At 43.1% G+C, this 26832-nt stretch overlaps 1 protein-coding gene across 3 annotated transcripts in view; it reads right to left on the bottom strand.

Moving 5' to 3' along the window:
• Positions 1 to 1203: 1203 nt before the first annotated feature.
• B3GALT5 (beta-1,3-galactosyltransferase 5) overlaps positions 1204 to 26832 on the bottom strand; it is a 41906-nt gene continuing 16277 nt past the window's right edge. The window contains exons 1-4 of one of the 3 annotated variants that reach the window (XM_005494277.4): positions 21750 to 22032; positions 21547 to 21656; positions 7781 to 7963; positions 1204 to 7001 (exon numbers count right to left, since the gene is read on the bottom strand). In XM_005494277.4, coding sequence (XP_005494334.2) covers positions 6048 to 7001; positions 7781 to 7861 — 1035 coding nt within the window. In that variant the 5' untranslated portion in view covers positions 7862 to 7963; positions 21547 to 21656; positions 21750 to 22032 and the 3' untranslated portion in view covers positions 1204 to 6047. Of the gene's footprint in view, positions 7002 to 7780; positions 7964 to 20572; positions 20714 to 21546; positions 21657 to 21749; positions 22033 to 26832 lie in introns of those variants that run through there. The other 2 variants (XM_074534026.1, XM_074534020.1) reach the window with 2 other exon arrangements.

The following is a 26832-nucleotide window of genomic DNA, read 5'->3' as shown; positions in this document are numbered from 1 at the left end:
TGAATTGAAGTCCAGTGGGAAAAAAAAAAAAAAAAAACTCAAGCAAAATACATCAGAAATGTAAGCAAGATAAAATAAAAGATAAAGGCAGTAAGGGGCAACTTTTATGGGGTTTTTTGTTCATAACTGCTTGTGTTTGAAAATCAGTCAGACACTCTTCAGTTATTTCACATTTCTCTTTTAAGTGATAAGAGAATAGCCCTGTACTTCCAGGTCCCAGAAGGGCCCTGGCAGCCATCGTCAGGCACACAGTGGGGCAGAAAACACTTCACTTTGGCTCTTGTTCCTCCCAAAGGTATCAGCTGTGGTTAAATTTATCTTTTTCTTTCAATTCCCCTCACTATTTCCTAAATAATTTTTGAGAAGGGGAGAAAATTCAACAGTTTCAATTCAGATTTAAGAAGACCAAGTGTTGAGTCCAGCCTTTGGGTCACCACAACCCCACGGAGCTCCAGGCTGGGCAGAGGGGCTGGAGAGCTGGAAAAGGCCCTGGGGTGCTGTGACAGGGGCTGGACATGAGCCCAAGGGTGCCCAGGTGGGCAAGAGGCCCCTGGCAGCTGGGCTGGATGGGGAATTGTGTGTGCAGCAGGAGCAGGGCAGGGATTGTCCCTCTGTGCTGGCTCTGAGAGGCCCCTCCAGGGCTGGGCCCAGTTCTGCTCCTGCAGGAGAGCCCTGGAGGGGCTGGAACGTGTCCAGGGCAGGGAATGGAGCTGGGCAGGGGCTGGAGCCCCAGGAGGGGCTGAGGGAGCTGGAAGGGGCTGAGGCTGGAGCAAAGGAGGCTCAGGGGCCCTCGTGGCTCTGCACAAGGCCCTGCCAGGAGGGCACAGCCGGGGGGGGGGGTCGGGCTCTGCTGCCAGGGAACAGGGAGAGGAGCAGAGGGAGCGGCCTCAGGCTGGGCCAGGGCAGGCTCAGCTGGGACAGCAGCAGCAATTTGCCCATGGAAAGGGAGCTCAGGCCTTGGAATTGCCCAGGGAGCTTTGCAGTGCCCATCCCTGGGGGGATTCGAGAGCTGTGCTGATGTGGCACTTGGGGACATGGGGACTGCAGGACTCGGTCAAAGGTTGGACTCAATGACCTTCAGTGTCACTTCCAACCCAAATGATTCTCAAATTCTACTGATTTTAAATGGAAAAGGAAGCAGCACCTGACACATCAAAACATTGATATATTCACAACCAGAAAGACAAGAGAACACACACAAAATTCTGGTAGCAAAATTCTTTACTAATAAAATATCAAACATGGGACTGTTGGCTCAACACTCTCATGTTCTATGCAAATAACACAAACATTGTCATGCCTCTGAAATGAACATTGCATTGTCACCTGCACACATCCATGAGGAGCAGTGTCCCTGTCACATCCAGCACACCCCAGGAGTCCTTTTGTCCCCTTCCACTCTGAAATAAGGCAAAACTTCCATTGCAAAAATCCACTTCTGTATTTTCAGCAGTGCCTGGGAGGGTTGTCCCTCCTCAATAAGTCTGAGTCAGACGAGCTGCAAGACCAAATCCTTTGTGCACAGATTTGAAAATCCTAATTTAAACTGAGAATGTGTTAGTTGATGAATTAGGGTTGTGGGCGGGGGGAAATTGTATTAATTTTTATGCATCCAAAAACTGATCATGGAAGAAATAGAGTGTGCTGAAATACAACCAACTCTAAGACTGCCAGCTCTGCTGATTTCTGCACTCCTCCCCAGTTAGAAGCAGTGGAGTAACTTTTAGATGACCTTTTCAAAGCTATTCATTAAAAAAAAAAAAAAAAATTAATGAACTTCTAACCCAGAATGCATAAAAACATTGGGGTAGTGCTCAATTTCTGCAAGCAAACTGCCCTCAAATTGCCTGAATTCTTTTATCAGCCTATACAAAATTTAAAAAATAAGTATATGTACACTGCAGTATTGTGTTTACAGTTCTACTTACATTTCTGATCGTTTTGGAATGGTCTTTCATAGGAAAATGAATCTAATTTTGCAAAAGGCCACTAATATTGTTTTGATTGCTTTAAAATTCATGATCTGAGGCCTCAGCTGCAAAAGTTAATTTAATTTAGCAGATACATATAAACTCACTAGCACAGTGGCTTTGTTTAAACAAATGGATTTGCCTTACATGCAATCATCTGCTTTTTCTTAAATCACAATTTCCAGCAGGGTAACTTTATGTTTTAAGTAATTAATTACTCAATTAATATATTCTTATTCAAAGCAGCCTAGGGAGCAGGGGAAGGGTTTATTCTGGAGAAAAGGAGGCTCAGGGGTGATTTCAATGCACTCCATGGAGGAGTGCAGTGAGGGTGTGATGAGATGGGGCTTGGTCTCTTCTCCCAACTGAAAAGTAACAGGACAAGAAGGAATGGCTTCAAGTTGCACCAGGGGAATTTTAGATTGAATTTATGAAAAATTTCTTCACAGAAAAGGTGGTAAAGCACAGGAACAGGCAGCCCAAGGAAGTGGTGCAACCATTGTCCCTGAAAGTGTTAAAAATGTGCAGATGTGGTGCTTAGGGACACCTTTTGGGGCTAATGGCTGGACTCAGGGAACTTGCAGTTCTTTTCCCAACCGAAACAAATCTATGATTCTGTGAATTACAATATCAGTTTCTCATATACACAAAGAGAATCATTACACTGAGGAAAATTCTGTGCAGTGACTGTAAGATTTCACTTGGGAAACCCCTCTGCAAAGAGGAGAGGAGCAGAAAAATCCCCAAAAATCTGAATCCCTGACATTTCAACCCAAACTCATCTGCTCCTCAGCAGAGCTTCAGCAGGGACAAATTAAATACTTTGGAGACTGAGGTGGGGACAAAACATCCTGAAGGCAGCAACAGAGACATCCTGCTCTGGTCACTGGAAATGGCAATTCCATCTCCCTGAAATGGTGCCAGGATGGTTTCAGCACCTGGTGTCAGGTCCTTGTTCCCAATCCTGCAGAGATGGATTCATGGAGCCCCCACAGAATGGTTTGGATTGGGGTTGGGGTTGGGTTTGAGGTTCGGTTTGGGGTGGAGGGAGCCTTAAAGAACGTCCATTCCCACCCCCTTCCCACAAACAGGGACATCTTCCACTGGAACTTAACCCCAAAAATACAGAGGTTGAGTCTGCAGAAGAACAGTCAGCAGCTGGATTCAAGTAATTTGGAGCATTCCTGGATTCAAATAAAAGCCCCAGCCAAGAGGCCAAGCCACCTTCAAGGGTGGCTTTTTTGTTATGCTGATGCAAAGCCACAAAGTGCTGGCACCAGGCACAGAGGTGGGAGTGAGACCTGCAAGTGCCTGCAGGATTATTTCATTCTTATTATTTTTATGACTGTATTGTTACCTGTGAGAACAAGGAGAGAGCATCAGGCTGATGATGCTGTCCCAGCTCTCAGAGCTCTGCCCCTTCAGACAAGGAGCTAGGAATGACCAGGATAAATTCCTTTCTGCTCACCATATTTCCATAAATTAAAGGAATAACCATCTTGCACCTTGGTCACAACAGCAATGAATGACACAAGATATTTCTGCATATTACATGGAAAAAATAGTGATTAAAAAGATGTTGGCTTGGCTTTATCAGTCTGAGCCATCATGCCTTCTGAAGGCAGCAAAAGTATTCAAAAATAGCTGAATTTTAAGCAAAATGCAGCTATTTAAATATTTTAATTCTTAAAATAAAATATTAAAATTTTATTAAATAAGCTTAAAATGCAAAAGACCATTCTTCTGACAAACAAACATTGTTTCTTTCATCATCATTGGTCAAAAATAAGTGCATGATCTCAGGTTACACCAGAGAAAAATAAATAATACATTATGACCATTATTAAACACTTCTCAGGATCTTCCTGCTGAAAATATTTACCCTGCTCTTCAGACACAGGCAAGTAAAATGAGATACTTGGGAAATCCTTGCCGGGAAGGGGAAGGGGAAGGGGAAGAAGGAAGGAAGGAAGGAAGGAAGGAAGGAAGGAAGGAAGGAAGGAAGGAAGGAAGGAAGGAAGGAAGGAAGGAAGGAAGGAAGGAAGGAAGGAAGGAAGGAAGGAAGGAAGGAAGGAAGGAAGGAAGGAAGGAAGGAAGGAAGGAAGGAAGGAAGGAAGGAAGGAAGGAAGGAAGGAAGGAAGGAAGGAAGGAAGGAAGGAAGGAAGGAAGGAAGGAAGGAAGGAAGGAGACCCTTCTCTTCAATGAAAAGATACAATAAAAATAAATAACTCCAAAACAATAAAATCTGTTTTCCTGCCTTTCTTCCAAGCTTTTCCCATGCTGGATGTTGGATCCCCTCAGCTCCCCTTGGGCACAGCTCCACTTTCACTGCTTTTTTAGAAAAAACCCTTCCAAAAAACATTACAGGCATTCCATGCTGATAACACTGACCTGTGTTATCAGCTCTAACTGTGCCTGCAGGAAAATCAAACAGGACCATTGCATAAGGGAGGATTTCTCAGCTCCCTTCTCCCTCCTCAGAGCCCTGAGGGATTTTTCAGCATCTGCTGTAAAGACCCCTGTCCTTATCTCTGAAACTTTTCATCATCCCAAAGATTTCATGAGTCCTTGCCTGGGAGTGAAAATAAGAAATAGGGCTCCCAGCCTGAATGATTACTTGAGCACATTTTGCACTAGGACTTGTTATAAAAGGAGAAAAATCCTCCTGTCTTCTCCCTCACACGCCCAGTTTCTCTTTGGAAAAAAAAAATAAAAAGTCTAAATCACTGTAAGTGACTCTGGTTTAGCCTTGGCAAGCCATTCACAGCAGCTCTCAGGCAATCCAAGTGAGACACAAATATAAAAGATGTCTCCAGGGTCTGTTTTAATGGGAAGAGCAGACACCCTGCACTGGCTCCATCATGGATTATTTTCAGCAGGAAGCACAGACAAGGAAACAGCTGCAGCAGCTTTTACACCTCCACCAGCTGACCTGCACTGCCCAAGGTTGTCCTGAGAGCATTGCATGGGCCAATTCTGCCATCTCTGCAAAAATAAAATACAATTTTGTGTCGATGAAGGAGGGATCTGTGCCAGGGTGAAGCTCAGCCCGCTCAGAGTTGGCTGCAAGGGCAGGGCTGCAGCTCCCTGTGCCAGGAGGAGCATCCTGACAGCTACAAATGCCATCCCTTAAGCGCCTGCACAGATGGGTGCAGCAATTCATCAAGAAGACGGTGCAGATTTTATTCCCTGAACAAAAGTGCTTTGACTTTTTTTTTTGTTTGGCACAGCAGAAATGTTCCCAGGACTCTGGCAGCAAGATTTGGAAGGTGAGTTAGCAGGAAAAAAAATGTAACTTGTATAGAGAAGGATGCACAGAGGTGGGAGTGAATGGAGAGAAGGAGGTTTGCAGGTTTTTGGACAGAAATAGGGAATTTTTTCACAGAAAGGGTGGTTGAGCACTAAAAGGGGCTGCCCAGGGAGGTGTTCAAGGAATGACGGGATGTGGGAAATCATTGCCAAGAAGGATTTGAAAAGAAAAGGAAAGAAAGGAAAGGAAGGAAAGGAAGGAAAGGAATGGCTAGATGTGGGAAATCATTGCCAAGAAGGATTTGAAAAGAAAAGGAAAGGAAGGAAAGAAAGGAAAGGAAGGAAAGGAAGGAAAGGAAGGAAAGGAAAGGAAGGAAAGGAATGGCTGGATGTGGGAAATCATTGCCAAGAAGGATTTGAAAAGAAAAGGAAAGGAAGGAAAGGAAGAAAAGGAACGGCTGGATGTGGGAAATCATTGCCAAGAAGGATTTGAAAAGAAAAGGAAAGGAAGGAAAGGAAGGAAAGGAATGACTGGATTGGGAAATCATTGGGCACTGGAAGGAGCTGCCCAGGGAGATGCTCAAGGAATGACTGGATGTGGCACTCAGTGCTCTGGTTTAGTTGACCAGGTGGTGTTTGGTCAAAGGTTCGACTCAATGATCTTGGAGATCTTTTCCCACCTTAAACATTCTCTGATTCTATGATTAAAATAACCATTTCTGAATCCTTTAATGTGACGGAGCTGGAGTTAATTGGGATTTTGCTGGAGTGGGGAGCAGCCCCGTAAAAGCAGAGAATTTCAGTCTGTTCAGTGGGGCAGGGCAGGTGCTAGAGCACTCCTCCTTGGGTGGCTGCCACCAGGTGGTTCCAGTAGCTCATCTGCTCAGCTGGTTTGATCCCATGGCACGTCACGATTTTCCTGAAGCGAGGAACAGAGAACCTGATCCTTTCTGGGAAAAACGTCTGCTCCGAGTGCAGCTCCTGCAGCTGAATCTTTAATTTGTCCAGGCACAGCCCTATGAACACATCCTCCAGTTTGATGAAGGGAACACTCTCAGAAATGTTATAGATCTGGCTGGCCACGTCGCTGGATAAAACATATCCAGTCCCGGAACAAAAGGGTGGGTAGGTCGCCCCTGGATACTCTTCCCTGCTCACATACCACTTGCTCCTTCTTGTCCTGATGGGGTACTCGTGCAGTTTTAAAAACCCTGTGAAGAACCCAGTGCTCTTCTTTTTCCTCAGGAGCAGCTCAGTGAGGTAAAACACGTTGACAAACACGTCCGTGTCAGTTTTCATGGCGAAGCTGGCCTGGGAGCAAAACCTGTGCATCCACTCCATGCCCATCATGGTTTTCAGGGTCAGGTTGTAGTAGGTGTCTGTGAAGTTCTTCTGGATGATGTCTCTGTATGTCTGGCTCTCAGCAGCCAGGCCGGCCTGCTGGCTGGGCTCCCCAGGGCTCCCCAGCAGGAACAGGGTCACCAGGCGCTTCCCAGCCACCGTCCTCTCCCTGCCCCAGCTGTGCCTGATGGCCATCCTGGCATCCAGCTGCTGGAATGAGCACGCCACCAGCAGCACCAGGAAAGGGGGGTCCTTGTGGCAGTCAACGTCTGGGAGCTGGGAGAAGTTCCCTTCCATCCTCCTGAAGGGCTCCATGGGGAGCAGGTAGCCCTGGCTGCTCTCACAGAACAGGCACAACTCGGTCCAGGTGTGGAAAAGCCAGAGGCTGGCACTGCTGAGCCCCACCAGGCAGACAAACAGCCTGAACTTCCTGGAATCCATCTGAAAAGGAACAAAGAGGAGCAGCACATCCATAAAAGTAATCTCTGGTTCCTCTCAGTGCTCCTCTGATTCAAAGCCAGGTCAGCTCTGAAGGGAAGCTGCTGTTTGAGGCTACTCAGACACCTGCATTTCTCCTCCTGTCACCCCCAGGAGATGTTCTGCTGGCAGATTCACACTTGGGCTTAACCTGAACTGCCCTCCAGGCCAGTGTGTCCTCAGAAACCCACTCAAGTATGTCCACTAACACCAGGTTACCCAGGCTGATGCTTCAAGCCCCCTCCCCATATTCAGCATCCTACAAACCAGGTTTAGACCCACCAGGGCCAGAGAAGGAGCAGAAGGGTGTGGTGAGATGGGGCTTGGTCTCTTCTCCCAAGTGCAAAGCAGCAGAAGAAGAAATGAAGCTGATGCTTCAAGCCCCCTCCCCATTTTCAGCATCCTACAAACCAGATTTACACCCACCAGGGCCAGAGAAGGAGCAGATTTATGTATCTATCTCAAAGGGAAGAGAATAGCAATTACAGTCTTTTGGTTTTTTGCAGTGTTTGGGGGGTTTTTGGGAGTTTTTTATTTGTTTGTTTTTCATGGGTTTTTGGGGTTTTTGTTTGTTTGGTTTTTGTGGGTTTTGGGGGTTTTTGTTTGGTTGGTTTTAGTGGGTTTTTGGTTTTTTGTTTTTGGTTTTTTGTGGGTTGTGGGGTTCTTTTTTTCTGTTTGTTTGTTTTGGTTTTGTTTTTTGTTTTGTTTTAGTTTGGGGTTTTGTTTTTTTTTTGTTTACATACCATGTTTTTCCATTTGTGCCTGTGTCCCAGAGCCAGCAGCTGTCCCAGGGTCACAGCCAGCCAGGTTCCTCTCATCTTCATCACCTCTGCCTCCCGTGGGGCTCTTGCACCAACCCAGAAACTGCTCCTGATCCCTTTGCTGGAGGGGCCATGAGTCACATTTCTGAAGCTGGGTCAGCTGCTCTGAAAAAGAGAAAAGAACCAAAACAGCAGAGGGTCACATTATTATTTCATGTGATGTTGCAGCCTGTGCAGAGTTTGAGTGACTCACCAGGACATGCTGAGGTGAGAAGGGGCTTCTCCTATTCCCCTTCCCTTTTTAAGTGAGAAAGATCCAAACAACAATGCTCACTCATTTTACCTTGTAAGAGATTAATGAGCTGGACATCTGGTTATAAATCTAATAGAAATTTTTGAGTGAGAGAAAAATTATCAAAGCAACCCCCAAATCCTTACAGTGCCAAAAATATGATACATCTTCATAAATTAACCAGGTGAGAGGAGTTTGAGGCTTGAGTTGCTCATTCCAGTAATCCATAGACTCTCCTACTGCTATTTTAGAGCTCTGGGATGGGGCATTTTTTACCAGGGCAACCCTTCCATCTTCCCCCTTCTTCACAAGGAATTGTATCTGGAAACACAGCAAACCAAGTTAAACCATGGCCAGAGCTGCAGATTTCATGGAAATTTGATCTCTGCCTTCTGACCAGGAATGTTCTGTGTAGACCCCCCCAAATCACCTCAGTGCCTTCCTTTTGCTCAAATTCCCCTTTCCAGGCAATCAGAGGTTTTGCATTGCAGGGCTGAAACTCATTTGGAAGTTCCAGGTGTCTCTGGAACCAAATCCTGCTCATTTTACCCCCAAGAATAATCCCATTTACTTCTGGGAATTCTCAAAGCATGAAACAAGGAGATCTGGAGTCTTGGTTTACTGGAACTGCTCCCACAGTGAAGTGCATTTTTGCAATGATTCACTAATCAATTTTGACCACATTTCAAAAGTTCACATTTCTTCTGGCACTTAAATTTTAATTCTCTTTATCCTTAAATAGAGTAATTCTCAGATCTGATTTTTTTCTTGTATTTATAGCTCACAGTAGTTTTGTAATTAACTTTACAACTGCTTTAGTTAAATACCTATGTAAAATTGCCATTATATTATATGTGTATACAAAAAATTATACTAAATTCTGCTCTGCATGTGTTCTCACATTTTTCAGTGGCCTGGGAGGAAGCACATGAATGACCTGAATTGTGTGTTCAGGACAGGAAGGTGTTCTGAGGTTGACAATGGAGATGTAGAGAGGTTTTTTCCTGTCACCAGCTCACAGAAGAGTGTTTGAGAGTCTGATATTTCTCTGTTACAGAAATTCCAGAACATGTACAAACCACACACTGAATTAAGGAAACAATGGAGAGCAACACTCTGTTAAAACCCATGAAAACCTTTCCACAAATGTGCAAGGTGCCATAACACACAACAACCATTTTACAAGATTTCAGTAGAATCAGACTGATGTAAAATGACCATTACTTACTTTTTTTTCCAGCATTGGTAACAGATCTATAAAAAACTTTTAAAATGTCCTTGATTTGGATAGCTGGGTGAGCAGCCTCCCACCTTTACCATTTTTTACTTCCAGAATCTGATTGCCTTCGCCTTTCAGCCCATGTATGAAGGAGCACACACACAAAAAACCCACAAACACACACAGCTGGGAAATGCAAATGCTGCCAAATGCATGCAAATTGTAAATATTTTATTTTAGAAGCTTTGCAAGTGGCACAGGCATCCATGGATCCTCTCCCAGCAGGTCCTTATCAACTGACCGTGATAAGAAGAACCATAGAACCATGGAATGGTTTGGGTTGAAAAGGACCTTAAACATCATCCAGTGCCACCCCTGCCATGGCAGGGACACCTCCCACTGTCCCAGGCTGCTCCAACCCCAATGTCCAACCTGACATTCACTGGGAGAACTCCAAGGGAAAGGGGTGACAGACACACGGGCTGCTTCCTCCTCTTGCCAAGGCCATATTTCTTCAAAAACCATCCATTCAATCCTTGCTTTCAGATGAACAGGGATGTTTCTGAACATTGAAATTGTTTCTGAACACTAAAATTGTTCCTGAACACTAAAACCATTTTACATTTATGCAGTCAGGGCAGTTCCTCAGAGCACTGAAGTTTCTCTGTCAGGGAATTAAATCACCCTGGTGTTGTCTCCTTACCCCTGAGATGCTGAGCCCTCCTCCCATCCCCATTTTGCATCAAAACAAGTATTTCTGGTTTTATATAAAGTCCTTCTGCATGATGAAATATTTGATTTTTCTCTGCGCTTTCAGTTAGAAATCAGGGGTTTTAATTATCTCAATATTATTTCCATCTCTTGTTGTTCCAACTGCAAAATATTTGCCAAAAAAATTGCCTGTTCCATATCCTAGAGACTTTTCTTAAGCTGACTGGCACTTCATGGGTCTCTGTGGCTTGCATGGAATATTGGCACCAAACCATGTGGGAGCTGCAGCCTCTTCTCACACTCACCTGAAATAAACACATAGAAAAAAAAGACTCTGCTCTCTCCCAGCATCTTAAGGGGAGCTGAAATGTTTTATTCTCTTTGTTATTTATCAAATCCTTCCTTTTCCTTGAGATTGTCTCTTTTAGGCAAGTCACGATACTTCATTTTCCAGCACAAAGTGTTACAGCAAGTGAACACAAACAAGTAAACACTCTGCAGTGGTTACAGATGACTCCACAATCTGCATTTTGTAGCAGTCCCCAGATTGGTGGCCATGAGTTAAGCCAACCTCATCAAAGAATTTTCTTCTTTCTGTCACTCTTCCATTGCTTTCTCTATCCATTTTTGTCTGCTGGGCTTCAAACTCATCCTTGATGTAAGCGCAACATTCTTGTCCTATAATAGCAAATTTTTCCTTAGGGCCATGGGGTTCTGTGGAGCCTTGAGAACATATCCAGCAATTAGTTACATTTAATATTTTAGCTATTTGAAATTTTTATGGGAATTTTCATGCCAAATCCCCTCAGTGAAACTCCAAAGGTGTTTTTGGCAAACAAAGATTTTGGTGAACTATGGAGATACAGACATGAGCAATACTCCAGTTGCAAGGCTGTTCATTCTTTTTCCTCAATTTTATCCTGGCTGGGGGTAATAATTTAAGTTTAATAGTGTAATTAATTATTGCTTCCTTTCTTGTGGCCAGCATGGAGGGTGTAAATCCCACTGGATTCCCAAGGCTGTGCTAGTTTGTCCTACAATTCCTGAAATAAAACAAGACCCTCTGTCTGATGAAATTCCTAGAAGAGCTCCAAAGCATGGAAATAACTGATTTAGAAATATTCCCTCTACTGCTTTTGCCATGTTGGCGCAACAGGGAAATGCTTCAGCCACCCAGAACAGGGATCCACTGAAAGAAATTTACAACTCTCTTTGCATGGAGGTTCTGTAAAGCCAATTTGCCAATAATCTCCAGGAGAGTTTCTACATTTGATAACCTCCATCCCTAATTTATTCCCTCAGAAACTATTCCTTGTCCAGCAGAGGTGACTACCCATCCACCAGGGGGAAATTTAGAATATAAAATTCTGATTAACTGAATTTTTGTGCTATATTCTGGTTTAATATCTCTGTAACTGTGACTGCTCACAAACAGCAGGGCTAGCCTTGGCTTGAGGGAATAATTCAAAACATTTCACAGGATCTAGGAAGCCCAAAGCTGGAGACCTCATCAGGGCTTTCAAAGCCATTTGAAAGCAGCCTGAGTACCAGCAGGTCATATAATAAAGTATTTCTGTATTTAAAAGTATTCATGGCTATAAACTCTGTTTGGCTATTACTATATAAAATATTTAAAACTCAATACAAAGGGTGAACTAATAATTCAAAATTCCTTTAAATCTATTACAGTGAGCCATTCCAAATTTATTTATTTATTTACTTTTTTTTAGTGTGGTTATGAGTATTTTGGGTAATTTAGCAATTTTTGGGTTAGTTAACCATTTTATTAATTGCTCCTGAGTCTTGTACTAACTGAAAATCTTCACATTTCATATTTTTCTGGCAAAATTGGAGTTCACCAACAGCCTGTACCTTAAAATTTTCTTAATCTTAGGTAATGAGCCTTTTCAATGTTTTAATTTTAAAGGATATTGGTTTTGTCTTACCAGGCCATTGTCTGATTTAATTTGGTTCTCACAGGTTCTGCTCTTTTTGATTTTCCAGGAATCTCCCTGGCCCACACAAAGGGGATTACTGCATCCTTAATTCTCTTTGGGATGGGTTCAGATTGGGAAGTCAGTGTAATATAAAAATTGAAGTTTCCATGTATTTAAATGCAGGGATTTTAATTTGAATGTATCCTTCCTGAAACTTGATTTTTGCACTCAATTTTCCCAGTAAGTTTTTCCTTAATAACAGTTTTGGAGAGTTGGGTAAAAAAATTTATGGGTTATTTATTTATTATATCATAGTTTTTATAATAAAATAAATTAATAATAATAATAATAATAATAATAATAATAATAATAATAATAATAATAATAATAATAATAATAATAATAATAATTTTAAAAGTTATTATAATTTTTCTGGTTTGAACTTAACAGGTTTGAAAAAGGGGCAGAGTTCACAAGTTCCAGTGGCACCAACAACTGTGATGGAGGCATCTAAACTTCCCTTGCATTTAATACTGACTAACTGATATTTAATACTGAATAATTGATATTTAATACTGAATAATTGGTATTTAACACTGACTAATTGGTATTTAATACTGAATAATTGGTTCCTGTGTCTTCTGAAAATTGCAGGTTTTGATTTCTTGGGGTTGCTCTTACCAGAGGCTCTGCTGTTGCCATGAGAGGCTTTGGAGGGGTCCCAGGTTTTACCTGAGCATACTCCTAATTCCAATATTTATATTTATTTTGTGATTTGTGTGTTGATGAGTTCCCAATCTTCCTAATGAAGATGGGGAACTGAACCCCTTCCCTTGTCACAGGACTCCTCCTTGGGGTTAAGAATTTTTGCTGTTTTCTTTTATAATTGCTATCATTCTCTGTTTAGTTTTTTCCTTTCCTTTCCTTTCCTTTCCTTTCCTTTCCTTTCCTTTCCTTTCCTTTCCTTTCCTTTCCTTTCCTTGAAATTTCCTTTCCTTGAAATTTCCTTTCCTTGAAATTTCCTTTCCTTTCCTTTTTTTGATACCCTGCCCATACAACATCCAGTAGTTTACCTGCATTAAAACCATCCATTTCTTGTATTTTTGGTAGTTTAATTCTAATATCATATGAGCATTGTCCTATAAAAATATGAGCCAGACAACTTTTACCTTCCTCCCAAATGTTTTTTTATCTTAATGTCTCTCTTGTCCATGCCTGCAGCTGCCCTTTTCAGTTCTCTATGCACAGGACTTTACAGCTAATTCTTAAACTTTCATTTTTCATTTACAATATAAATGCTGGTAGCTGTTCCACCAAAATATTAGAACACCAGGTTTCAAAATCTCTGTTTTAAAATACCAGAATGCCAAGTTTTAAAATATCAAAGTAACGCATATTTAAAATATTGAAATACTAAGCTCCAAAATACCAAACCAACCCAGTTTCAAAATATTAGAATACCAAGTTCCAAAATGCTAAAATAATTCTGCCTCAAAATACCAGAACATCAAGCTTCGAAATATCAAAGTAACCCAAGATATTCAAGATATTAAATTCTAAACCACCCAATTCCAAAATACCAATTTTCAGGTGTCTTATGTGGGCAGGATTCCCAAACTCAAGAGAATGCCTCAATGTCACAGTGGGTTCCTTCCTGTGTCCAAAGGAATCTGGGGGAATCTGGGATTTTCTCCAGGACAGTGCCAGCATGGAAAATCCCAGAGCCTCAGGAGACACCAGGCAGTTGTCCTGTGTGAGTTCACCAGAAATGGCACCAAAATTGGCAGGAATAAACTTTTCTAACTTTCTTTCTGTTGCTTCTTTTTACATAATTTGCCAAAAACCCACTGGAGGCTTCTTCATCTGTTCTTCCAATGGTCCCAGACATGTTTATCATGCTCTGGGCACACCTCCACATCATTTTATATAGAAAACACATCATTTTAGCTTTCTGTTTGCCAGTTAGTCTTTAAACTCTCTTAAAGGGGAGGTGGAAAGTTTGTTCTCTGTTTTTTATCATTTGGATTCTATGAAGAAGGTGGCCAAGGTCTGGGATCCCAATCCCAAACTCTGTATTTTTCAAATCCCTATTTCCACCAGATTCATCCCTCCTCCACCCTGCCATGGGTTGGTTTTGGGGTCTCTCTGTTCATACCTCTGACCCTGGTGCAAATCCTTTGTGCTTCCCAGACATCAAGCCATGGTTACTCCTATGCCAAAACCTAATTACTGCCTCAGGGGACACCAGGCAGTTGTCCTGTGTGGGTTCACCAGAAATGGCACCAAAATTGGCAGGAATAAACTTTTCTGACTCTTTCTGTTGCTTCTTTTTACATAGTTTGCCAAAAACCCACTGGAGGCTTCTTTATCTGTTCCTCCACTGTCCCAGGCATGTTTATCATCCTCTGGGCACACCTCCACATCATTTTATATAGAAAATACATTATTTTATCTTTTTTTTTTTTTTTTGCCAGTTAGTCTTTAAGCTCTCTTAAAGGAGAGGTGGAAATGTTTGTTCTCTGTGTTTTTTATCATTGGAATCGTATGAAGAAGGTGGCCAAGGTTTGGGATCCCAATCCCAAACTCTGTATTTTTCAAATCCCTATTTCCACCAGATTCATCCCTCCTCCATCCTGCCATGGGTTGGTTTTGGGGTCCCTCTGTGACTCTGGTGCAAATCCTTTGTGCTTCCCAGACATCAATCCATGGTTATTCCTATGCCAAAACCTAATTACTGCCTCAGAATTAACCTGACATCTCCTTTAATGAGTGTAATTATCTGAAGAGCTCCAGGAGATGAGGGCTGTGTGCCAGATAGCTCAGGGAGGCAGGGAAGTAGGTCTGGAGTCCCCCTGGAAATATCGATTTTTAAAAAATAACTTTTCTTACCTTTTCTGGGGCAGAGCTGCTGTCAGGCTCAGCTGCTGATGTTCTGCACCCAGGTTAAACACATCAGCCAGGGAAAAACCCAAACCACAAATGAGCAAAAATGCTTTGGGCCACCTGCAGAAGTCCTGGCTTTGTAAAAAGACTGAAACAGTCCCAAAATCAGAGGCACAACTCAAGAGTGGGACCAGGAGCTCCAAACTCAGATCCTGTACAAAGTCAGCAGCATTATTCCCTTTTGCCTCTCCTAATCACTGAATGGAACACATGCCCTGCCATAAGGACTGGTACAAGCTGCTAACTCCCAATTTTCCTTGGAATAAAGCCCCTAAATTGCTTTTTCATAAGCTCAGCATGACACAGAGAAGGATTAAGCACACATAGATAATAAGAAAATGTCAAGAACAGCGGGAAACTTTTTTTTTTCCTAAATGCAAGAGTTTCAGAGGAGCAGGGGCCAGTCTGGAGCTCTCCAAAATGACATTTCTGCTGATGCAGAGCCTGGCTCACCAGTTTTATGAATTAACAGGGTGCTCCCCAAACTGGGAGGCAAAAAGAGTGGAAACCCCCCAAAAAATGCAGGACAAAGGGAAAAACTTTTTGTGATGTATTTTATGAACCTTTTTCCCTTTGATACCTGTCACTAGCCTCTTCTCCACACACACCAGTTTCTATCACTTCAGCACTGAGTTACTGGGGTTATTAATGGCCAAATCCTCTCCCTTTTTTTTCTTTTTTTTTCTTTCTTTTTTTTTCCTTTTTTTTTTTTTTTTTTTTTGTGGGTTTGATGTTTGGGGGGTTTTTTTGTGAGGTTTTTTTTGGGTTTTTTTTTTGTTTCATTTTTGGTTTTTTTGTCATTATTTATGGCCAAATCCTCTCCATTTTTTTTCCGTTATTTTTTTCCTTTTTTTTTTTTGTTTATTTTTTTGTTTCGTTTTTGGGTTTTTGTCATTATTTATGGCCAAATCCTCTCAATTTTTTTCCTTTCTTTTTTTCCTTTTTTTTTTTTGTCTATTCTTTTGTTTCATTTTTGGGTTTTTGTCATTATTAATGGCCCAATCCTCTCCCTTTTTTTTCCTTTTTTTTTTTTCCTTTTTTTTTGTGTTTTTTTTTTTGTGAGTTTTTTTTGGGGGTTTTTTGTTCCATTTTTGTTTTTTTTTTTTTTTTTTTTTTTTTTTTTTTTTGTTGTTTTTTTGTTTTGTTTTGTTTGGGGTTTTTTTTTAAGGTTTGTTGGGTTTTGTTTTGTTTTGGTTGGTTGGGGTTTTTTTTTGTTTGGGTTTTTGTTTGTTTTGTCGTGGGTTTGTTTTTGTCTCAATTATTTTCATTTCTTTAGTTTTTCTCCCATTTTTTCCTCCCAGGCCTGCTGTGATGGGATCTGCATGGAAAAAATGGGTTTTATTTTAATCTTTCCATGCTTAAAATGAGCCTCTGGTTCTCCAGAAATGTTTTCTGTCCAGGCAGTGGCTCTGTCCCAGAGCCATCAATTAGAGCTCAGATAGAAAAGGAGCATTTCTGTTATGGATTTGCAAATCCCACTTAAATACCCATTTAGCTGATTGACCCTGAGGCTCCAACAGCAGACTGAATTTTCTTTGTGGAAGGTTGGGCTGGTTTTTATTTTCCACTTGGGGTTTTGATAAGGAGAGAATTATTAAAAATATGTATAGTTAAAAATAAGTGGATTATGAATTTTCTAGAGGAAGAAAAATTAGAGTGAGATGTTATATTATAGATTAAAACATTTAGATATATACAGATATATCTATGGCCAACATGGCCTAAACACTGGCACAACTATAATGAGCAAATAAACATTTTTCACAGCAATCAAAGAAAAACCGTGGTCAAAAAAGGGAGAAATTTTAAAATATAAATTGGTCAAAATTCGGGTTTAAAAAAAAATCAGGTTTAAAATTGGTTAAATTGCTCAGTACCTGGCACAGCTATAATAAGCAAAGAAACATTTTTCGCAGCAATCAAAGAAAAAAACGTGGTCAAAAAAAGGAGAAATGTCAAAATATAAATTGGGTAAAATTCAGATTTAAAAAATTCAGATTTAAAAAATTCAGGTTTAAAAAATTCAGGTTTAAAGTTGGTTAAATTGCTCAGTACCTGGCACAGCTATAATAAGCAAAGAAACATTGTTCGCAGCGATCAAAGAAAAACCACGGTCAAAAAAAGCAAAAAATTAAAATATAAATTAGGTTAAAATTCAGGTTTAAAAAATTCAGGTTTAAAACTGGTTAAATTGCTCAGTACCTGAGCGAGAGTTTCTTCAAGTTTCACTTCCTTGCCCTATGGTGCTATGAGGCTGTTTCAGAAGAGAAATAACCCACAAGAACTGACCCACAATAACTCCTTAACCTCACCCAGACAGAGGCAAATTTGCACCAATTCCTCCTCTGAATTGTATTTTCTGTGCCACACAGGGCACCTTACTGGTGGTTAACCACAGTCCCAGCAGATTGCTCAAACATTTAATAGCTGCATCTTTTTACAGAAAAAAACCCAAACATTCTTGGGCTTCATCCACTCAGAAAACTGTTTCCAACTCAGATCTAGAAGTGTCACCTTGGGTGTGGAAATTTCCACAATGTTATTATTATTATTATTATTATTATTATTATTATTATTATTATTATTATTATTATTATTATTAGTTGTGGTGCCTTTTTTTTTTTTTTTTAAATTTGGTTGCAATGGTCCAAACCAGGTGTCCTTAGGTTCTGCCTCTGTCCCTACCCAGATGCCCAAAGGAAAATCAAGATCGTGGCAGAAGGGAAGGCCTTTGTGGCACAGGAATCTTTTGCACCAGAGGATGCATGCTCGTCCTTATTAAAAATAAAAATCAAGAGCCGTTAGCTCTTAATGCACCTTGATCTCATCCACCCAACTTGCTCCCAACATCTGTTTTGATAAGCCAAAAAAGCATCCTCAGACCTAAATGCAATTTTGCTCTCAAAACCAAGACACAAAAAGTTTTTGTGTCTTGGAGTGGCTCAAAGTGAAACAGTCTGGCAGGAGGTGCCACTGCTCTGGTAATGTCACAGGAAATAAGTGCTGCAAGTGAGGAGTCAAAAAGAAATATATAGAATTCCCAGGGACTTTAGCCAAGCTAAGGAAGTTTGCTGCTATTTTAAAATATCAGCTCGCTTTCCCAAGCCACCTGCAACATTCTCTGGATGGATCCTGGCCCTTAAACACCCACAGAAATGTTCAGTTTGGGTGTTCTGAAGGCCAGATCCTTTTTCCAGGATGGAGGAGATGCTGCAGTGAGGGCTCAGGCTCCTTTGGAGAGCTCAGACCACAAATGCAGGGACGCTGTACAGGACACCCAGTGCAGGCCAACTTCCCCTGCAGGTGCTTTGTGTCCTTTCCAGGAGCACATTTGGACACTTTGGGCTCGTTCTGCTTGCTCAGGGGATGCAAACACAGCAGGCAGGCAGCCAGCCAAGGGCATCCTCTCTCATCCTCTCACAGGCAGGGAGAAGAGCAGAGCAGTGCCCTGGGGCACTCCCATCTTGGTAGCAATTTTCCCCAAACCTTCAGCCTAAAAGCCTCCTCCTCCTCTTTCTGTCCTCCCTTCACCTGCTGAGTGCCAACCATCCCTGTCTGGATTTCTCTCCAATGCTAATAGACTCTTCTCCTAATGCTTCCTCTGTCCCTACAACGCCACCACGTTCCTTTTATCCCTGATGCTAATGGGCACATTTAACTTATTTCAGCATGGCCTCATGAATCAGCAATTTTACCCTCCTTGCTCTATTCCAAAGCCCAGATCTCAGCACAGATAAGCAATTGTCCAGCAACCAAATCAGAGCAACCTGACCCTGTGTAAACCCCTGTGCTTCATTGTGCTGAGCAGGAATAGAACCCAGCTCACATTCCTCCTATCTTCATAAACAAAGTAATGAGGAAATTTCTTCCTTAGGCTCTTGTTGCCTCTGCCAGGACTCCAAAAGTCCAGTTCTCCAAAAAATTCTGTGCCCCCAAACCAAATTATTTATTGCACCTTCTTTTACAAATAGTACTGGTGGTTGTTTTTCCTTATCTTCATGCAAAAGAGAAATAAAACTGGAAATGGTTATTTCAGATAGAATGAGGATCTTGCTCTTCTCCCTTGGAAACAGCCTCAAGATATGTGAAGGAAGAAGTAAAATAGCACTGAAGAGAAGTGATAATTATGCAAGTTAAGAAAAATACCATTCAAAATGGGGAAAATTGCCAATGAAAATATTCCAATACCACTCCTAAATCTTTGAGTGCTGCTCAGTCCTGATGCTATCCCTGTAGGATGAGAACCACTGTGGGATGTTACATTGCAAATGGTTTTTTCCCTATTTTAAGCCTGGGGAGCCCTTGGAGCAGGTGAGCCAGGTGCTCATGCTTTGCCCTTTTGTTTCATTCTGCCTCTTGGCACAGTCATTTTTTGGTGTTTGGAACTTTATACTCCCCTAACAGCTGAACTAAGTCTTTGCATTCATGTGCCTGTTCAAGCATCAAGTCTGGTACTTTGGGAGGAAAAATCTTCCTGGGCAAAGGAACACAAATCCAGCCATGGGGCCCTCATGCTGGCAAATCCTTTGTCAATAACTACTTGGCTTTAAAAGTGCTGATTATACACAGAAATGTTTGTGGGATCAGGGCCAGTGGCTGTGATTTTAATTACTTACCTGTGCCTTGTGGATATTCTGTTTTTCAGCATTTTATCCAAGCAGGACAGCGATGAGAAGGCTGCCCTGGCTCTGTCTTAACTGATCCTGGTCTTTATGTGGGGCTGCCAAAATGTTCCCCCAAAAAATCCTGCAAGTCAGGTTACTCATAACCACGTTTTCCCCCCCAAATCAGTGCACCTCAACCCTTTTACCAGGGGATGGGCACGGCAGCCCAGAGCTGGGACACCCCTGGATAGGGAGGGCTGGATTGGGATCCCGGTTTCCAGCAGGGTCACACCTGCAGCCCCTTCTGCTCTGCTCTCCCTCTCCCGCCCAACAGAGAGTTTGGGAAAGTCGGAGCGACGGCTCTGAGGGCACATCCAGGGATGGAGGGAGGGAAGGGAGAGAAGGGAGAGAAAGAGAAGGGAGAGAAGGGAGAGGAGAAGGAAGAGGAGAAGGGAAGAGAAGAAGGGAGAGAAGGAGAGAAGAAGGGAGAGAGAGAGAAGGAGGGAGAGAAGAAGAGAGAAAGGAGAGAAGGGAGAGAAGAGAAGAGAAGAGAAGAGAAGAGAAGAGAAGAGAAGAGAAGAGAAGAGAAAGAGAAGAGAAGAGAAGAGAAGAGAAGAGAAGAGAAGAGAGAGAAGAGAAGAGAAGAGAAGAGAAGAGAAGAGAAGAGAAGAGAAGAGAAGAGAAGAGAAGAGAAGAGAAGAGAAAGGGAGAGAAGGAGAGAGAGAAGGAGTGAGAGAAGGAGGGAAGAGAAGAAGGGAGAGAAGGGGGAGAGAAGGAGGGAGAGAAAGGAGAAGAAGAAGGGAGAGGAGAAGGGAAGAGAAGAAAGGAGAGAAGGAAGGAGAGAAAGGAGAGAAGGAGGGAAGAGAAGAAGGGAGAGAAGGGGGAGAGAAGGAGGGAGAGAAAGGAGAAGAAGAAGGGAGAGGAGAAGGGAAGAGAAGAAAGGAGAGAAGGAAGGAGAGAAAGGAGAGAAGGGAGAGAAGAAGGGAGAGAAGAAATTAGAGAAGAAGGGAGAGAAGAAGGGAAGAGAAGAAGGGAGAGAACGAAGGGAGTCCCTGCTCCCGCTCCTACCTGCAGTTGCCGAAGGCAGCGGCGCCTCTTCAACCCGGGCGCCCGCAGCGCATCCTCCGGCCCTGCGGCTCTTCCCGGCGGGATCTGCGGGGCTACAGCTGCCCGGCAGTGCCCCTGCCACCCCGGAGCCCCGCTGTGCCCAGCCAGGGGCTCATCCTCGGCCCGGCTCCGGCGGCAGAAGCGGAGGAAGGAGGGGATGCGGCCGCGGTAACCTGAACTCCCCGCTGCCGCTTCCCTCCCTCCTCCCTCCCTTTCCTCGTCCCTCCCCCTGTGCCGTGGGTAGCAGACCCTCTGAACCTCTGCTCCAGGTCAGCAGCTGGCTGTGGATGGGTTTACTGGGGGTGTTTGGGGTGGGAGGTGGCAGCAGCGTCCTGCCAGGAGATGGAGATGGAAACGGGAGCAGCGGCAGCGGCTCCTCCCGGCGCTGGGAAAGTTCGGCCGGGCGCTCCCAGCCACCGACAGAAATCTCCCTCTGCTCCAAAGCCCGCACTGAGCCACTCCCGGAGGGGTTTTTCCGGCTGGGGAATGACATCCAAACGCAAAACCACCGCGCCGGGGAAACGGGAAAGCGAGGGGAGCAAACCTCACCCTGCGCGCAACGCGGGGTGAGAGCATCCCTGACCGCGCTGTCCGCCTGATCCCCGGGCTCAGGACGGCATCCCTGAACCTGGACCCCCGAGCTGTCCGGGCTCAGGACAGCATCCCTGACCCCCTGTCCGCCTGATCTCCAAGCTGGGCTCAGGACAGCACCCCTGACCACCTTCCCTGGACCCCCGAGCTGTCCGGGCTCAGGAGGGCATCCCTGAACCTGGACCCCCCCTGTCTGCCTGCCCCTAAAGCTGTCCGGGCTCAGTCCAGCCATCAGCACCCAGCCTTTGCTTCAGGGCAAAGTCCGAGCCCAGGCAGGACACCCGATGCCTCCCCAGCGCCAATTCCAACACTCGGAGCACGTGGAGAGAGAGAGCTGATTTTACCTTTGTGAGCTGTCCCCTGGTGACAGCGACCAGCGGCAGCTCCGCGGCACAAACAATTATTGAAGCAAATGGCTCCGGGGGAAAGGCATTGCTCTTCTGAACGCTGCGAGCTACAGCAGGAAGAAAAAATAAAATAAAATAAAAACACCAACCAAACAAAAAAACCAAAATCTCCCAGACAAACGTTACCGATAAAGCCTCACATTTAATAGCAAAATATCCGTGGCACTTGGAATTTCTAGCGAGAAAATGCTCGCTTTGATTTGTCGTTGTCATTGTCTTTTTTTTTTTTTTTTTTTCTCCCTTTGAAACAGGTTGTTAGAGCGCAGCGCAAGAAAACACGAGACAAATCAATCACTGCGAGCTGCTGGCAGCTCCTTTCTCCTCCCCCTCCGCTCCAAGGCTGGAGATGGAGAGATGTGGTTAAGGAGACACACACAGAACGCTGCTTGCTTGGTGTGCTCTGCAGGAGAAACACGAGTGGGAAGAGAGGTCCAGATCCACTTCCAGATTTGCTGAAGAAAGGACTGCCCCAAAAGCTTTTTCTTTCATTTTTTTAATTATTCAAAAAAAAAAAACAAAACAAAAAAAAAAAAAACACAAAAAGCACTCCCGGGTAGCTTTAGTTTCCTGCAATGAGGAAGCCTTACCTCAGGCACCTGAGAATGCCTGAGCCTCCCTCTGCACGCATGACTTTCTCCTTTGTACTCCAAGTTCCCAAAAAAACCTTGCTTTAGTTTAGGGAAAGTGCTAACACTTCCTTTGTCACAGCCTGACCTGCACAGCTACTGAGCACACAAAAGCTTCTCCGTGCAAACTGTCTGCCCTGCACCTGGAAATGAGGGAGGTTTGGGCATTTTCCCTTGGAAAGCAGGAGCACAGTGCTGGGGCTGGGGCCCCAACCTCTGCCCACATTGCTGCTGAGCATCACAGCTCGCTGGCTGCCCTCAGAGCAGCCTTAAAATGAGAATCATGGAATCACAGAATGATTTGGGTTGGAAAAGACCTTAAAGATCATCCGGTGCCACCCCTGCCATGGCAGGGACACCTCCCACTGTCCCAGGCTGCTCCAGCCCCAGTGTCCAACCTGGCCTTGGGCACAGCCAGGGATCCAGGGGCTCCACAGCTGCTCTGGGCACCCCTGTGCCAGCCCCTGCCCACCCCTGCCCAGGAACAATTTCTTTCCCATATCTGTTCTGCCCTGTCCTGCTTCAGCTCAAGGCCATTCCCCCTTGTCCTGTCACTCCATGCCCTCGTGAAAAGCCCCTCTGCAACTCTCCTGTAAAGCATTAACTGAGAGGGGCTCAAAGGTCTCCCCTGAAGCCTTCTCCAGGCTGAGCAATGCCAGCTCTCCCAGCCTGGCTCTGTAGCAGAGGTTTTGTTGGGTTTGGTGTTCCTGAAATGGCTCCCAAGGTACTAAAAGTCTTTTTTCCCAGCACAGCAACCAAAGAAGAAGTTGAGATTCCTCAGCTCTGGTTCTCAAGGTTGTTTATTTTCTCTTATCTGTCACATTCTTTCTCTGAGATCTGTCCAGCAGGTTGGGTTCCAGGCACACTGACTGCCCTTGGGGCGGTGTTAGCTTTTTATACTAAGAACTGTGTGTACTTTATTTACAATAATTTCCCAATACCTATCACCTATGTTAGACAGTTTGTCTCTGCTCTAAACCAATCCAGAAGTGCCACCATCACAGCAGAAGATGGAGGACAAGAAGAAGAAGGAGAAAGACAGGACACATCCAGATTGCCTCTTGAACCCCCATTCTAAAAATCCCAAAATTCTACTTTTTCACCCTGTGATAAATTCACTATCATTCTATTCAAACTCTTGTGGCTTGTAAATCCTCACACAAAGTTGGGAATTGTTTCCATGGGTTAAAATCAAAGGCACAGGTGTTTTTGACCCCGTGCCAAGGTGTCTGAGCCCCCTGCCAGGGTCTGGAGTCCTCCAGGGCAAGCAGAGGAATGTCCTGGGTGCTCATGTCCCTGCTCCAGACTCATCCCAACAGCTCCAGGTTTTCCTCATGCCAGCACCTAGGGGATGCAGCCCTGAGCACTGCAGGGGTGGCTGCCAGGGCAGAGTGGAGGGGCAGAATTCCATTGCCAATCCACACAAAGCATTTTCCACTCCCTCCTGCCAGGCCAGGCACCCCCAGGTCACTGCTCCCAGGCTGCCCTGTGAGTTTTAGCCATTTGCTAAATTCTAAATTCTCCATGGTGTTTAGGCTGCCCAGCTGTCAGCTCCAGGGCACTCAGAGCACTCCCTGCAAGGGCAGATTACACAGCCCAGGGTCTGGGAGGGGCACAAGGGGACAGAAAATAAACTCTGGAATATCCAGAATTTGTGCTGGGGGAAAAAACCCACCCAACAAGCACAATCTGCTCCTCTGTGCCTCTGATTCAGGACTGTTTGCTGTGTGAGTCCAGCCCTACCCCAGCATCTCAGCAGAGTAATGCACACATGTGCCTGCATTTCCAACATATATCTACATGAAATCAGGCCTGAAAGAGTGAGTCAGGGCCTAAATCAGCATTGCAATTGAACTAAAATAATCTAAGGCTGCTCTAAATGCACATAGCTTTAACCTGTCACATCAAATGAAAATTATGTACTTAAACTGTAATCTTCCTGCTCCCTTAGTCATCAAAAGAGGCCAGATCAAATTAAAAAAAAAAAAAAAAAAAAAAAAAAAGAAAAAAGGAGAGAGTGTGGATGCTGTTCAGAGGATGAGGAGGAGGTGGGGCTCACGGAGCAGGATATTCACAGAGTTATTAATGTTGGAAAAGCCCTCCCAATCCCAGCTGTGCCTTGTCCCCACATTGTCCCCAGCCCAAAGCTCTGAGTGCCACATCCTGGACATCCTTGGACACCTCCAGGGATGGAAACTCCAAATCTGCCAATGTTTAATCACCCTTTCAGGAAAGAAATCCCTGCTGATGTCCGGCCTGACCCTCCCCTGGCAAAACCTGAGGCCATTCCCTCTTGTCCTGTCACCTGGGAGCAGAGCCCCCCTGGCTGCACCCTCCTGTCACTGAGTCACTGAGAGAGACAAGGTCCCCTCTGAGCCTCCTTTTCTCCAGGCTAAAAAAAACCCGTAAAACTCAAAATTCTACTTGAACCAAGGGTGCTTCTGCCTTCCAAGCCACAGTCAGCCCCAGACTCAGCCCCCAGCACTGCCATCCATTCTCCAAGCAGAAAAGCAGAACCCTGAGCTGCTGGTGGCATCGGTGGCTCTGTGTTGTCACCTCCTCTGACATGGCCTGGCTAAGGGACAGTAAATATTTCCACACCTGTATTTGTCAGAGCCTGGGGCAGGCAGGGATAAGGTCAGGCTGCAAACACCCCCCCAAAGATGCCATTGCTTGGCTGGGTTTGTGCAGTAGAATCAGGTGACCCCTCTGTGGGGAATCATCGGGACCTGATCCCATTGATTCAGGAGGCTGAACAATTGCTTTATTAAAAATTTACTGTATGACTTGAATACTGTATTATATTAAAGAGATACTATACAAAGATAAATACTAAAGAAAAACCCATGACCGTCTAAGACAGCCAGGACACAGCTCTGACCCAACTGGCCAAGGAAACAAAACAATCCTCAGCAGAATCCAGTTGACAAATCCCTTCAGGTAAACAATCTCCAGAACACATTCCACACATTCCACATGTGCAAAACACCAGGAGCAGAGAATAGAGATAAGAATTATTTTCTCTTCTTCTCTGAGGTTCCTTGCTGCAATTCTCAGGAAACATCCTTGGGAAGTTGGGCCTGCCTGCTCTCTGTGAAGAGAGCTCTGGCTACAATTCACCCTTCATATTATAATATAGTTAATATATGATTTTAATAATATTATAATATATATTAATAATAACCATATAGTTATTATAATGTATAATAAATATATCATACTATAATTATTTCTTAATACAATAAATTATAATTCTTGTTAATATAATTATTTAGTATTTCTTTAATATTAATTGAATATTTACTATGTATTTAATATTAATTTATTGGTTTTAATTTATTCATTATTTATTTGATATTAATATTAAGTTATACAATATAGTTAATATATATTATATTATATTATATTATATTATATTATATTATATTATATTTTTACAATATTACATAATACAAATTATAACTATATTGTAATCAATTAACAATTAATAATTATAATATTTTATTATTATAAGTATATAATTAGATGTATAATTTAGATTATTATATAATATAGTATATATTATAAAATATATATTATAATTATATATTATATATATTATATCTATGATGGTATATTATTAATTATTTTAATTAATAATTATATTTATAATTAATTATAATGTATTGTAATTATATATACTGTAATAATTATTGTATATAATATATATTCCATTATATACAGTAATGCTGTATAATAATATAATATAATTATTAATATAATTATTATTACTACCAAATATGTAATTAATATAATTAATTTTTATTATAAAATATAATTCTTATTAATTCTTAATTAATTCTTATTATAATAAAAATAAAAGGAAGACTTCATTTACAGTTCTTCTGCTGGGCCCCCTTCTTCTCTCTGTGCTTCTCCAGGAAAAACCTGGGAGACAGAATTATGTCTCTCTGTTCAGAGAATGTGAATGCCACAGGCTTGAGGTTTGCTACGTTTTGCTTTTTCACCAGGATGAAAAACGTGAGTGGGAGCTCTGTCCTTGTTTCTCTGAGCACAAGTGGGGTCAGGCACACAAACTCCTGCAGATGAAGGGGGGCATCCTTGATTTACACCCTGCCACTTGCTGTAGCAATAGGATGTTTTGATGCACTGGAAGCTTTAAAGATATTCACTCTAATGCAAAATCAAACCAAATTTTCATGCAGAGCTTTTCAAGATTTTTCTACAGAAGTTTCCTACAGATTTCTTTCAGTCAGGAGGAAGAGTTTTGTTGAAATAACACCCTCAGGCCTTCAATGGGTGCAGTTGATGTTACAAAGACACAACAGCAGTGCAGATCAATCTAATATGAGGAAAATTGTTGCCAATAAAACCTGCTTGTGAGGCAGCAAAAAACCCTCAGCTTTACAGGATTATAATTCTACTGATGCAAAATTGACAGGTTTTACCCAGAGGAGCTGTGTCTGCCCAATGTCTGGAAGTGTCCAAGGCCAGGTTGAATGGGGTTGGAGCAATCTGGGATAGAGGAAGGTGTCCCTGTCCATGGAAGGGGATGGAATCAGATGAATTTTAAGATCCCCTCCAACCCAAACCATTC

Source organism: Zonotrichia albicollis, chromosome 2, assembly GCF_047830755.1.
Source record: "Zonotrichia albicollis isolate bZonAlb1 chromosome 2, bZonAlb1.hap1, whole genome shotgun sequence".
Lineage (NCBI taxonomy): Eukaryota > Metazoa > Chordata > Aves > Passeriformes > Passerellidae > Zonotrichia > Zonotrichia albicollis.
Note: the sequence above shows the minus strand (reverse complement) of the source record. Positions and strands in the feature narration are given on the sequence as shown.